Source organism: Crinia signifera, chromosome 7, assembly GCF_055691185.1.
Source record: "Crinia signifera chromosome 7, ASM5569118v1, whole genome shotgun sequence".
Lineage (NCBI taxonomy): Eukaryota > Metazoa > Chordata > Amphibia > Anura > Myobatrachidae > Crinia > Crinia signifera.
In genome coordinates, this window is record NC_139223.1 from 32,358,246 (window position 1) to 32,373,191 (window position 14,946).

General features: G+C 47.2%; 1 protein-coding gene across 1 annotated transcript in view; it reads right to left on the bottom strand.

Annotated features, from left to right (window-relative positions):
• NHERF2 (NHERF family PDZ scaffold protein 2) overlaps positions 1-14,946 on the bottom strand; it is an 83,264-nt gene that overhangs the window by 56,007 nt on the left and 12,311 nt on the right. The window contains exon 2 of the mRNA XM_083152771.1: positions 9,018-9,254. Within this exon, the coding sequence (XP_083008897.1) occupies positions 9,018-9,254 (237 nt within the window). The remainder of the gene's footprint in view (positions 1-9,017; positions 9,255-14,946) is intronic.

The window sequence follows — 14,946 nt, forward strand, 5'->3', positions numbered from 1 at the left end:
AGTACCCTCTAGAAGATAGTATACAGGATCTGATTGGTTGCCCATAGCGACATCACATGTGAAGTAGAATACACATCTTAGTAAATTTGCCCCTTAGTGAGGTAACCAAGGGTATGTACAGTGGTAAATGACTGTAATGGTGTGTATGTGTGTGGAAATTAATCTCAGGTAGTTACCTGGTACAGGTCGCCACAGATTACAAGTGCAGAGCTTTGATGTCACATTGGAATGTATTGAGAAATATTGCACTAGGAGGTGCCTTTTGGCTTATTTCTAAAATACACCTAAGTAAATGTGTGTGTGGGTGTGTGTGTGTGTGTGTGTGTGTGTGCGCGCGCGAGCGTTATGGTAGGCACATAAAACCACCAACGAGTTTCATGCTCAGTCTTCATCAAGGGGGAAATGAATGATGAAGTCTGAGTGACTAGAAGAAATGCGTTGTTTTCTCTTGTGCCTACCATGGACCTATGTTATATGAAATAAGATAAGCATACTTCCTCTATACCTGTGCTATTTATAGTTTTTAATTTTAAAATATTTTCATCCTAAATGTAAGCGTTCATATTTCATTGTGTGTAATAACTATTTGTTTTTTTATATATATTTCCTTCTATTTTTTTGGCGGTCCACCGAGTGGCAAAATCTCCCGCACACATCCCACCCGCTTCCTAGTAAGGAGGGCAGGGTGAGATACCATGGATTTGGAGTTAAATTAGAGGCGGAGCTAAATTATGAAAAAAATGCTTTTTTTAGCCCCGCCTCCTCCCAAAGGACCTGCACATCGCTGCATTTTACCATGAAGGGGCGGGGCTTAACCATGAGACAGTTCGACCACGCCCCCCAGTACTGTTCTGCAGTGTCTCCTCTCCGGGCTTCTCCCAGAGAAGAGACCATACATGTAGACCATACATGTATGGTTCCATATGGATGGAAGAGAGATGATGTCCTAATAACCAGCGGCAGCTTACACTAATTCCCCAATTTCCTTTCACAGCCAGCAAACAGGAAACTACGGTCTTCAAAATGGCTCCCCTCCCAACTCTCTGCCCTTCCACACGCTCCCTGACGCCCTCTGACACGCAGCTGTAATAAGAGGAGCTGGAAGAAAAGTAAGCGAGCATATGATTTCCAGAACACGCGGGTTCATTGTAACCTGAGGAAATTCAGCTACTGTGGAACTACAAGTCTCAACATGCCCCAACTGTAGGTGTAGAACAGACACAGGGCCAGATGCACTGAATTCCAAAAGTGATAAACTGGAGAGTGATAAACAGCCAGCCAATCAGCTGCTACCTGCCATGTCACAGGTTGTGTTTGAAAAATGTGAGGCAGGAGCTGATTGGTTGGTTGTTTATCACTCTCCATTTTATCACTTTTGAAGCTTAGTGCATCTGTCCCACAGAACCACAGGCCTGCTCTACCAATGTGCGGACCCTGACATAAACTAACAGACAAGGTGACAAAATGACGTTGGGAGAGATGTATCAAGCCACCTAAAAACTGATTGGTTCCAGGGACAATTATATTACGTTGGGTCTCCTCCCTAGTGTTAGGACAAAGTGCAATTCCTGCAAATATAAGCTGCTGCATGGTATATGCCAGTTATAATTAGTTTATAACATCTGCCATAAAGTAATAGCATATTTTAATTTGAATTCTTTAAATGCCCTTCTCGGGAGCTGCGTTCCCATTCGGCCCATTGTTAATATGGCCCTCTGCACAGCCTTGGTGGAAACACAGGGAAGTCCATTTAAAAATCCAGATAGCAAGGCAGACAATAACCAGGGCTAGATAAGATCGGGGGTCTGGGCTGAGGCCAGCTTTGTGCTGATCTGGGTGATAGCCAATAAGGATGTATTTCCACCACAGTCAGTTATCAGGGCACAGACGGGCGCACCACCCAATCCTGGGCGGAACGGAGGCTGCTTCTCCTTGATCAAATCTGTCTCCAAAGACAAAAAAGAACACAATGGTTCTGCGCTTTATAAAGCGGTTCCCAGGTCAGGCACGAGATTAATATAAATATTTCCGTTTTATTACAGAATAGTGTTGATTAAACCGGTCGGTGACATGACAGTCAGTGGCGGAAACAGTGGCCAGCATAAGGGGGTTAACCTGCGTTAAGCCAACAATGTGTAAGGCTAATCAGCCTGTCTGTTCTTCAGGTCAACATGAACCAATGCAAACAGCTATGAGCTTAATCAGTCACCAAGAACCTTGAAAGTTCGATGGCAGGAGTCACATGTTCTGGCATAGGGATTGTTCTCAGGTACAGGACATAGCTGTGTAGCCGTGAAGTAAAAGTTTTACATATTAAAATAATTTGGAAATATCACACTGCTGGGGACCATGCTCCTTCCACTGCGTAGATATCAGCCTGCGTCACATCATGCCACTGCCACATGCAGCCCTGTCCTCACTAACATATAACACATCTCCTAATATACTCTGTGCTGCTGGGGACCCTGCTCCTCCCATTATATAAATCTCAGTCTGTGACTTCCTGCTGCCTCCATTCCCCTCCTCACATCATGTCACTGCATCTGTCACATGCAGCCCTGTCCTCACTGACACATCACTCATCTCCTGATATACTCTGTGCTGCTGGGGACACTGCTTCTTCCATTATATAACTCTCAGTCTGTGGCTTCCTGCTGCCCCCATTCCCCTCCTCACATCAAGTCACTGCCCCTGTCACATGCAGCCCTGTCCTCACTGACACTCCCCTCCTCTCCTGATATACTCTGTGCTGCTAGGGGCTCCTGCTCCTCCCACTATATAACTCTCAGTCTGTGGCTTCCTGTCGCCTCCATCCCCTCCTCACATCATGCCACTGCCCCTATCACATGCAGCCCTGTCCTCACTGACACTCCCCTCCTCTCCTGATATACTCTGTGCTGCTGGGGACCCTGCCCATCCCACTATATAACTCTCAGTCTGTGGCTTCCTGCTGCCTCCATTCCCCTCCTCCCATCATGTCACTGCCCCTGTCACATGCAGCCCTGTCCTCACTGACACATCACTCATCTCCTGATATACTCTGTGCTGCTAGGGACCCTGCTCCTCCCACTATATAACTCTCAGTCTGTGGCTTCCTGCTGCCTCCATCCCCTCCTCACATCATGTCACTGCCCCTATCACATGCAGCCCTGTCCTCACTGACACTCCCCTCCTCTCCTGATATACTCTGTGCTGCTGGGGATCCTGCTCCTCCCACTATATAACTCTCAGTCTGTGGCTTCCTGCCGCCTCCATCCCCTCCTCACATCATGTCACTGCCCCTATCACATGCAGCCCTGTCCTCACTGACACTCCCCTCCTCTCCTGATATACTCTGTGCTGCTGGGGACCCTGCTCCTCCCATTATATAACTCTCAGTCTGTGACTTCCTGCTGCCTCCATTCCCCTCCTCACATCATGTCACTGCCCCTGTCACATGCAGCCCTGTCCTCACTGACACATCACTCATCTCCTGATATACTCTGTGCTGCTGGGGACACTGCTTCTTCCATTATATAACTCTCAGTCTGTGGCTTCCTGCTGCCCCCATTCCCCTCCTCACATCAAGTCACTACCCCTGTCACATGCAGCCCTGTCCTCACTGACACTCCCCTCCTCTCCTGATATACTCTGTGCTGCTGGGGGCTCCTGCTCCTCCCACTATATAACTCTCAGTCTGTGGCTTCCTGTCGCCTCCATCCCCTCCTCACATCATGCCACTGCCCCTATCACATGCAGCCCTGTCCTCACTGACACTCCCCTCCTCTCCTGATATACTCTGTGCTGCTGGGGACCCTGCCCATCCCACTATATAACTCTCAGTCTGTGGCTTCCTGCTGCCTCCATTCCCCTCCTCCCATCATGTCACTGCCCCTGTCACATGCAGCCCTGTCCTCACTGACACATCACTCATCTCCTGATATACTCTGTGCTGCTAGGGACCCTGCTCCTCCCACTATATAACTCTCAGTCTGTGGCTTCCTGCTGCCTCCATCCCCTCCTCACATCATGTCACTGCCCCTATCACATGCAGCCCTGTCCTCACTGACACTCCCCTCCTCTCCTGATATACTCTGTGCTGCTGGGGATCCTGCTCCTCCCACTATATAACTCTCAGTCTGTGGCTTCCTGCCGCCTCCATCCCCTCCTCACATCATGTCACTGCCCCTATCACATGCAGCCCTGTCCTCACTGACACTCCCCTCCTCTCCTGATATACTCTGTGCTGCTGGGGACCCTGCCCATCCCACTATATAACTCTCAGTCTGTGGCTTCCTGCTGCCTCCATTCCCCTCCTCCCATCATGTCACTGCCCCTGTCACATGCAGCCCTGTCCTCACTGACACATCACTCATCTCCTGATATACTCTGTGCTGCTAGGGACCCTGCTCCTCCCACTATATAACTCTCAGTCTGTGGCTTCCTGCTGCCTCCATCCCCTCCTCACATCATGTCACTTCCCCATCACATCTCTCATCTCCTGATATACTCTGTGCTGCTGGGGAAGGGGCTAGGCTAAGTATGCGTTAGATGCTGGGCTAAGCATAGAAGCCCCTATAGAACCCTAGGAGGCTGCTCTGTAACCGAAAAAGCAGGGATGTCAGCAGAATAATCCTAAATGAATATGCCCCTATATAGAATTTATATTTCGGATGTTTTGTTTTATTGACTGTGGAGCTTTGTGGTGACTACGCTACATATAGGGCCCGATTCTGGTTCACTCTCAAAAGCAAATTCTCTCTCTAATGGACAAAACCATGTGCACTGCAGGGGGGCAGATGTAACATGTGCAGAGAGAGAGTTAGATTTGGGTGGGGTTTGTACTTCAAACTGATCTCTATATTGCAGTGTAAAAATAAAGCAGCCAGTATTTACTCTGCGCAGAAACAAAATAACTCACCAAAATCTAACTCTCTCTGCACATGTTACATCTGCCCCACGTGCAGCGCAGCACAGTTTTGTCCATTAGAGAGAGAATTTGCTTTTGTGAGTGAACCAGAATCAGGCACATAATCCAGTTTAAAACCTGATCGGGATAATATGGCTAAATAAGAGAGTGCTACAGCGGTCGGGTGACCCCGGGTCACAGCAGGAAACGGGAGATGGATTACACGCAGGCCCCGAGTTGGCAGGAGGTCATTGCATGTATATATCCCGAGCACTGACTGACAGACCCTACAACAAGAGTATCAGCCTTCCCGATTAGCAAAAGCTCCTGATTACTCTCAGGCGAGGGGAGCGGGTGAGGGGCGGAGGGGCATGATCCCTTATCCTTCCACAATTTCCTATTGTGACCACAGGTAATCTGCACCCTTTACCTCAATTTCATCCCCTTCATAATCCCCCTTGCCGACGCACAGCCCAAGATCTTCCTCTTGAGAAAACTTCAAACAGTTAAACTAAAAGGACATTAGTTCAGGTTATAATTGCAATTAAGCGGAGAACAAGATCCGGTGGTTGCAGTGTTCCCGGGTAATTAGTTCGATTTGTAGAAGGAACGCATTACAATTTAGCTTTGGACGACGCAGTCAGGCTTGGCAAGGACAGGCGGAACTTTACAAGCATATTAATTAAGAAAAGAAGCCGGGATTTCTACAGAGGGAGGGTGGAGAGATAATAACGTCTATTATGTGTAATCTTTGCCAAGATTTATCAATCCGCGTGGTCAGAGATATTAACATGACGGAAGCACACTGGAACACCTATGAAAACAACCTAATAATCTTCTTTCAGGGGTTGCGTAACCCGTTAGAGCGTACCCGTCACCACCAGGCCCCGGCGGGCTTTTACAGGGCTGTGCCCGTCCTCTGCTGAGATAACATTTACTCCCCCCAAAAAACTGCTGAGTTTATGAGTTCTGACGATGATTTAAGGTGTGTGGATAATGTAAGCGGTTTTGCGTATATTTCCTTATTTCTGCTACACTGTGCCTTGTATTATCGCTACCCTCTCATTATCCCACATTATGTAAAGCTTCGAGCTCCTAATTAACGAGGGGAACTTTGGAAACGGACACGTAGAGTAATGGCGGACATTGTTGTGAATTTGCTTCAGAAAGTAAGAACAGCAGCGGAGGAAGCGGCCTGGCTACGGGAAATGTCTAGTGGGGCGTGAGGTGACTGTGAATGTACAGAGGTGTTTTAGGGACGTGGGACGAATGACGGAAGGCACGAGCTGGTGCCAGTTTTATATTTATTCGGTTACTAGGGACAAGGGCCCTTATTCTGTTTCACCCGCGAAGGCAAATTCTTCCTCAAATGGACAAAACCATGTGCACTGCAGGTGGGGCAGATGTAACTTGTGCAGAGAGAATTACATTTGGGTGGGGTTTTACTTCAAAGTGAGATCTATATTGCAGTGTAGAAATAAAGCAGTCAGTATTTTCCCTGCACAGAAACAAAATAACTCACCCAAATCTAACTCTCTCTGCACATGTTACATCTGTCCCACCTGCAATGCAAACGGTTTTGTCCATTTGAGAAGGAATTTGCATCTGCAAGTGAATCAGAATAGGTGCCAATGTCCTGTTTATTTACTAACAGTTATGTAATTAGCGCATACATACCCCGCAGCGCTTAGTAGTGAGAAGGTGAGGTGAGAAGGTGAGGCTGGTAGTGTGAAGGGGAAGGTGTTAGCGAGCAGGGGTAAGTGGTAGCAAGCATGGGAAGTTGGAAAAGCACTGGGGCAGGTAGCAGAGCGCAGGGGAAGCTGGTAGCACGCAGTGGAAGTCGGTAGACCACAAGCGAAGGTGGTAGAGCACAGGGGAAGGATTTAGCGTGCAGGGGAAAGAGGTAGTGAGCAGGAGAGGTAGGTAACAAGCAGGAGAAGGTAGAAACGCACATGGGAAGGTGGTAGAGCACAAGGGAAGGAGGAAGTAAGCAAGCAGAGGAAGGTGGCAGATTGCAAGGGAAGGTGGTAGAGCGCAAGGGAAGGAGGTAGTGGTGCAGGAGAAGGTGTAAGTGCTCAGGGGAAGGTGGTAGCGCTCAGGGGAAGGTGGTAGCGCGCAGGGGAAGGTGGTAGCGCGCAGGGGAAGGTGGTAGCGCGCAGGGGAAGGTGGTAGCACACAAGGGAAGGTCATAGTGTACAGGTACAATTGGTAACAGCCAAATGTTACCTGTTATCTGAGAGGAAAGAAAGCTGCAAATGTAACAGCCTGCGAGTGGTGATCAGCAGCAGAGGCACAACCAGGTTTTGCCCAAATCGGGCCACTGGCAGCAGCTGGCAGGCTGTTACATTTGGTCCGAAGACCCTGAAATGGACACCTAGCTGCTCTCTGTACTTATACACTAACATGGATTATGCAAGGAAGAGATTTCACACAACAACAATGTGAATAATTCATACAGACGTCTGCACACATTCCCTGCTGGAAGTTACCTGGAACCTTCAGAGGTATACGGCAGGAACACGCGTTCCTAAGAGACTCCTGCCTTGTTATAAATACTTTTTCCTAACTCAATTAAGACGCCGGTCCCCAGGTGCCGCTTTCACTGTAGGGAGCTAATTGAATCATTACTTTAATGTCCTCATCTGCGGGTCGGCCATGTTACCTCATCACGTGGGCCTGTACTGCAAACACGACCCTTACCTGCACACAGTGTCACGGAGCCATCATCATCGGACAACGTGAGCACCTGGGCAAGCTGCCTGGCACACACAGAGGCCAAGGGCCTGGGATCAACTGCAACGTGACTGTTCAGTTTGATTTTTCCATAGAAAATGTCCCTATACCAAACAAGTCTGCAGGTCACCTGCACATGCAGTCCGCTTTGTCTGTAGGCATATGCAGGTGGAGCAGAGCTTATTGCAGTCAAAAAGGTATTAAGTGGACTGTTTATTTACTAAGGGGTTTATTTACTAAGATGGGAGTGCTATTGAAGATGCGTTTCCCATAGCAACCAATCAGAAACTATTTCTTATTTTATTTAGCACCTTCTAGAAGATAATAGATTCTGATTGGTTGCCCATAGCAACATCCTCTCAAGAGAACTTCCATCTTAGAAAAAAAAAACGTTAAGGCCTAATTGACGTTCATTCAGAATGGGGTGAATTCAGCCCCGTTCCGATGTTTGGGAGTCTGCGCATGCCCGTATTTGCGCAGACCCTGGCAACGAACAGCCTCGTTTGTTGCGGGTGAGGAGGGCCGGGGCGGACGGTGGCGGGAATGGGGCTCGCCCATGGGAAAGCTGCGGTCAGTGACCATCGACTCCTGAAACGGAGGCATGCGAGGGGATGTGTTTTCATTACGCATGTTAATGAGGGGAATGGGCGGAAGCGGACAGACGGGCGGGTGGCGTCTCAGGTGCCAACCTGAATCGGGCCCTTATTGTGGTATTTATAGCAATGCATTCTACTCCATCTGCGTGGTTAAATACGACACATGGAAAATAGTTTTATGGATTACGCCACTAATCTGATGGCACCAAGCAATAAATGTGCGGTGTTCCTGTCAGATTTGTTCCTGACTCCTGTGTTCCAGGATAATGTGAGTCCCAGGTCAGTCCAGTTCCTGCAGGAAGATGAATCCCCAGCTCCCCTGAGCCTGAACTCTCAGCTCTGCCTTATGTCACCGTTACATTATCATGGCCTCCGACTAGTGTGTGTTACAGACCTCTGTGCAAAAGCCCTAAGGAGCCTGCAGCGCGAGCGGGCGAATCAGGAAATGGGGGCTGGGGAGCGGAAACAGCCCCCGACAGAAGAGTTCTCGGTCCCAGGGATTATGTAAACACAGCGAGAGGAGGGGCGCAGGCTGCAGTATGCACAAGAGGCAGACGAAAGTTCTAGCTACGCGTAATAACCAATCAGATAAAGCTGAGTGTGCGCCCAATGTAGGCGCAATTGCAATACGATTTGCGTACAGCTGCCCCCTATGTCCGATCTGCCCCCTTTTAAACCACACATGTAAGAACGTAAAAACAGAGGCAAAGGTGGAGAGAATGCCGGTAGAAAATGTATACAATGCCACAGGTGACCCGCCACCCACACCCTAGGGTGATCTCCATCCCATTGCTATATACCTGCTTGCCGTTCTCTGTGCTGTGGTTGTTCTGCAGCTGGTCCTCGTGGCTGGTGTCTTCCTTCAGCTTCCAGGCCTCGCCGTTGTTGTTGCCCACGGATGGGGAGGAAGGGACACTGGAGTTAGGCTGAGACTCAGCAGGTGAGCTGGACTGGGACAGGCGCCGGTGTTCCTCTGCCTTTCTGTCAATGACCAGCAACCGCGTCTCGTTCTCTATGGTTTTTATGCGCTGAACAACCTGAGTAAGAGAGAGAGAGGAAGTATCATTATAGTCATATTGCAGTGTGGTGCTAATAATATTATTATTATTATTATTATTATTATTATTAATATGCTTTATTTATACAGCGCCACAAGGGATCCACGGCGCCCAATTGTACAATACATATCATCAACCTGCCCAGTCTTCTTGCTACGTGCAACATAGCATCAACTGTGCATTATAAGTCTATGCCTTGCAGCTCGGTCCCTCCGCTCAAGTGTCCTCATGTATCATACGTCTGTTATGCTACTGACTGTAAGCTTTGGGGCAGGAACCCGTGGCCTCTCTGACCGTCTGCTATTGGACAGTCATGTTTTATACCCTTGTGCTCAATAATCGTGCCATCAGCAATTTACATAGTCCATTGTCCTATCTGGTCTTACTTACAAAGTCACAGGGTTCCTGGAGGACCCACCATCCTTCCAACAATCCCTGCATGTCCCTGACATGGGCACTCATTATCTCCCTGTCTGCTGGGTATATACAGGGTGAGGCACTGTAAATGCCAGTCACAATGATAGTACATAAGGTAAAAGTGCGCGGAATACAGTTTGGAATATGATATGGTCAGGGGTATGGATCGTTAGGTTGACACTCCTTAGGCCGACACAGGAAAGTCAACAATGCAGAATGTCGACACGTATTTTTTTTTTATTTTTTAGGTGTCTACATCTAGACTTCTAGTTCTGGACACCTTCTAAATGTACGGCTGCCCTTCGCAACGCTTGCTGCGCTCGCGATGCTTCGCGTGCGGTGCCCAGCAAGCTATTCTCCCTCCATGCCCTACTGGATGGTAGGGCATGAACTACCACCTGTAGAGCCATTATCTTATTCAAAACCAATTGGAAATAACCTGCACTCCGCTGTTAGATTATGTACTGATATGGCGAATAGCGTTTACCGGGCCCTTTTTTATTAACCTTTAAAATTGGGGAGGTTTCCGTGCCTCTCCCTGTAGATAAGAGCGTATTTGACTTAACCGTCCTGCCAGTGCTTTCTGTAATGGTACGGCCAGGTTTACACAAGTTTCATGTAAATAAGAGACTCCTCTGGGGAATCCTTAATACACCCATGTTTATTTATGGAAAAAGCTTTTCTTAGGGACAATGAGCATTGTTCTAAAGCATTGGGCAGACAGCCCATGTTACAGGTTCCCACTGGTCAAGTCCCATAAAAATAGCATGAAAATTGAATATCTAGGTTAAAAAAAACTATATATATATATATATATATATATATATATATTATTATTATTATAATTATTATTATTATTATTATTAATATTAAATCTCAGCACTTTTCCACTAGTGGCTGAAACGGTCACCAGTCACAGACAATTATCCCCGCCCCAGCATTACCTCAGGCGCGCTCATCCTGACCCAGGCCAGCACATCACACGTCATCTTAATTCGCTTCTCCGTGTCACAAGTATTTTTATCTCCCACACACCTCAATTGCTCATAGCTATGTCCCAATTCCTTTCCCTGGCTGATTGTATCTCTATACAATGAGGATTAGACATCTGAGAATGTCAGGTGGGTAGTGCCAACCGGGCAACATCTCAGCAAATGTCAGTGTTTGTCCTACTGTGAAACTGGGTATCATAATCCTATTAACCAGTAACTATGGACGGATATTGTGAGAAAAGAAGGCCACAGGTATTCGCACACAACATCCAAATTAGGGGGAAAAAAATACAAAGTACAATCACATATAAAGCCAGCCGAGATAACGTCAGTAAAATATACACCAAATGTCACAAATAAAAAAAATTAAAAAATTCTTTAAGGGTTTACAAGTGGCGGCAGCCCTGCTAGACGCCATTTTTATGAGGATTAACGCTGTATGCAGGATTGACCAAAATATGGATAAAGCAGTCCATAAAATAACTGGTGAGCTGCATAGAACGAGACAGACTCTGTCAGCCCAAAGGCGAGACAGGGTAGAAGGAGCGGGCTAACGTAGATTGGGACAGAATGGATGCGTTTGCGTATTTCCAACAAGGCACAGTAAAACACAGAGGCGTGACTGATGCTGGCAGGCGCCATTTTGTGCTTGTGCTTTAGCAATTTTTATCCGTACATGACATGGAAGGGTAAATTTAGATGGGAGTTCTATTGAAGATGGGAGGTTTCCCACAGCAACCAACCAGATTCTATCTGTTATATTTTAGAAGGTGCTAAATACATAATTAGTAGAATTGGATTGGTCACTAGGGGCAACATCCCATTCTCAATAAAATTCCCATCTAAGGAACGTTAGCCAGTAGAGTTGTACGGAATGTTTGGGGATTATGGGACCAATGTGTAGAGTAATGGTCCATACTGTATGTGTAGAACTGCCCCCATCATGAATCACTTACAACATGGCCGCAGTCACTGCGTTTCCAGTTAAGGTCATACTGGAGTACTGGACAATGGAACTCAGCATCGTCCTCCAAAGAATCCATAAGATTACATTAGAAAAACATCAAACATGGCATTGGCCATTTAGGAGCTGACCCTGGGTCACACGGCATGCCAATATTTTTCCGAATAGTCGCCGTTTTTTTAACTACGCATGAGTCATGGGGGGTATTCAGTCTGGGAAATATCGCCACTCACCTATTCAATGATGCCTTTAACAACAGCATTGAATGGTGTCAGATCCGACTTTTTTTTAAAGTCAAGTCTGTTTTGTCGGAAACGGCCAAGGATTTTTGAATTTACGTCCATTTTTTCAACAATCTGTGGCCGTTTTTGCCAATCCACTGACTTTCTGACACTCCAGTCGGAACATTGAATTCGTACTGTCGAGTTACTGTCGGATCAGATGAAAACGGCCTGGGAATCCGACTGTCAGGACCATCCAACAGACGGAATCCCGGATTGAACACCCCCCTAACTTGCAATAAAAAAAACACACACACACATGCATGCCTCTCTACTAAGATGCACATTTTTAAAGCCCCCATACACTAGTGAGATTTGGTCCGATTTGATTCGGGCTGATAAATCGGACCAAATCACATGTATTTGACATCCTGACCGACCCGATGCGCGGTCATCATGTGCCTTATCATATCTGACCTGTCCCAGGGAGCTGCCGGGGAAATTAGATTTGACTTGCCCTTCGGCCTAATGTATGGGGGCCTTTAGATGTATTGTCAATTTACTGGGCATTCCTGGGGGTTGGTTATTCAGATAGAAAGCGTTGCATCAGTTTATGGATGTGCCCTAATCAAATTCTGAACTCAGGTGCATAGTCACTTCCATTGAACACCATACTTTGATGGAGATTTTGAAGCGAACATTGGGCAATTGCAAGATTCAACAGGGCATCCTATGATATGCACCCAACGAGATTGTTGTATTTAAAGATGACAAAGAGGGCACCATAGTCCTTTTACAGTCGTGCGTTGTGCAAGAGGGTATAACCTGTGGTAGGGTATAACCAACAGGTATAACCTGTGGGAGATAGGAGTCCTCTAGAGTGGCTCAGTACAATTGTGTCCACCATCGATGAAAAAGTTTCCATCTTTTTTTTGGTGAAATTCACAAATTCCTAAGGAACTATTCGGAAAATTATTTTACGATTCTTCTTTTTTAACAATTATCTAACACCATTCAAAGGTCTCCTACCAAGGAATAAATCCTTTTTGGATTGACAATATGGACCACACAGGACCTCTATTATGATAATAGGATATCCTATATCAAACAGAAGATTGTACCTGTTATTCCCCTGATGAAGTCTTTTTAAAGACGAAACGCGTTAGGAAGTTTCTCCATTTTATGACTATCTATTGAAGGTTCAAATAAAGCAATTGCTTGGATGAAATTTTCGTCATTATTTTACAATTATTGGTTTCATAAGGACTGTACATCAACAGATTGCCGCCTCACTCCTATTGGGGAGAATATATATATATATATATATACATATATAAATAACAAAATACTCAAATCGAGTCTATCACTGACACAGGACCGTACTTCTGTTATTATCACTAAGGCTGTGTTTTGAGCCATACAAGGAAGGATGTGATCCGGGGGACCAAGTAAAATCACCAAATTCATCACAATGAAACCTCTCTCTGTCCCTCAGAGGCTTACGCGGAGGAGGGTCAGGATGGAGCATAGTGCAAAGTTATTAGTATGTAGGGCTGACTCCAAATTGTCCCAGCTCCAAGGTTGCCTCGTACATAAACAGGACTTGGTACCAGGACCGAGGGCAGCGGCCTCTCCACTTTGCACTGGGAGAGAACAGAAACCAGGCTGCCAAAAGTAACACATAATAAAAAAGGTTAAGAAAATAAAATCATTTCTACGGGCCAGGACGTGAAGTGACAATGACAAAAGGCCAAACATAATGTTACACAGAGCTCAGTGACAATGGCAGAAGGCAAACACAATGCCACACTGATCTCCGCCACAATGACAGAGCCAGACACAATTTGACACGGCCTCCTTAACCCTTTCACTGATATTGTTTACAAAACACACGGCAAACATGACATCTTTCTGGTCCGATGACGCTGCGCACAAGATCAGACTATGGGCCAGATGCACTAAGCTTCAAAAGTGATAAAATGGAGGGTACTTGTGTATTTTGGCGGCGCCCCCGATGTCCGTCGTACGATGAACGTATCGCATCGCATGCCATGTACCCGATGGCATGCGATGCGACGCGATTTTGACCCCCTATACGATTAAAAATCGTATAAGCACCCTAAAGGGTGCTTTTGAGCACCCTAATGGGTGCTTACAATGTTAAATGCACCCCCACGCCACCCCCCCCCCCCCCCACTATAAACGTGAACCCGAAGCGTGGCGAGCGCAGCGAGCACGCGAGGGGCGGCGGTACGCGTCCTACGACCTTTTCATACCCCCACTATCCACGTCGGCGTGGAGTTGAGAATAGAATAGTGTGGCGAGCGCAGCGAGCCACCGAGCCCGAAGCGTGGCGAGGGGACGCGGATACCTTCACAGGTAAACGCGTCCCTTCGTGGGCTTCACAGGTATCCGCGTCCCCTCGCGGGGCTCGCTGCGCTCGCCACACTATTCTATTCTCAACTCCACGCCGACGTGGATAGTGGGGGTATGAGAAGGTAGTAGGATGCGTACCGCCGCCGCTCGCTGCGCTCGCCACGCTTCGGGTTCACCCATTAGGGTGCTTAACATTGTATAAGCACCCATTAGGGTGCTTATACAATGTTTAATCGCATCGCATCGTATGGCATTGTATGCCATGTACAATGGCATACAATTTCAAAATTGTATGCCTTCGTGCAGTATCGTACGATATTGCGTCGCATCGCATACCATCGTATGCGTTATGGTATGCGATGCGATGGGCGCCGCCAAAATACACAAGTACCAAAAGGAGAGTGATAAACAGCCAGCCAATCAGCTCCTGCCTGACATTTTTCAAACACAGCCTGTGACATGACAGGTAGGAGCTGATTGGCTGGTGGTTTATCAGTCATGTCACAGGCTGTGTTTGAGAAATGACAAGTAGGAGCTGATTGGCTGGCTGTTTATCCCTCTTCATTTTATCACTTTTGAAGCTTAGTGCATCTGGCGTTTTGTGTCTTAGAATGTCGGGGCCCCATTCAGAAGTGGTTGAAGCAGCTACCGCACAGAAATGGGGGCTGACACTGCCCCCTTCCCCCCAAACCTGTACTATG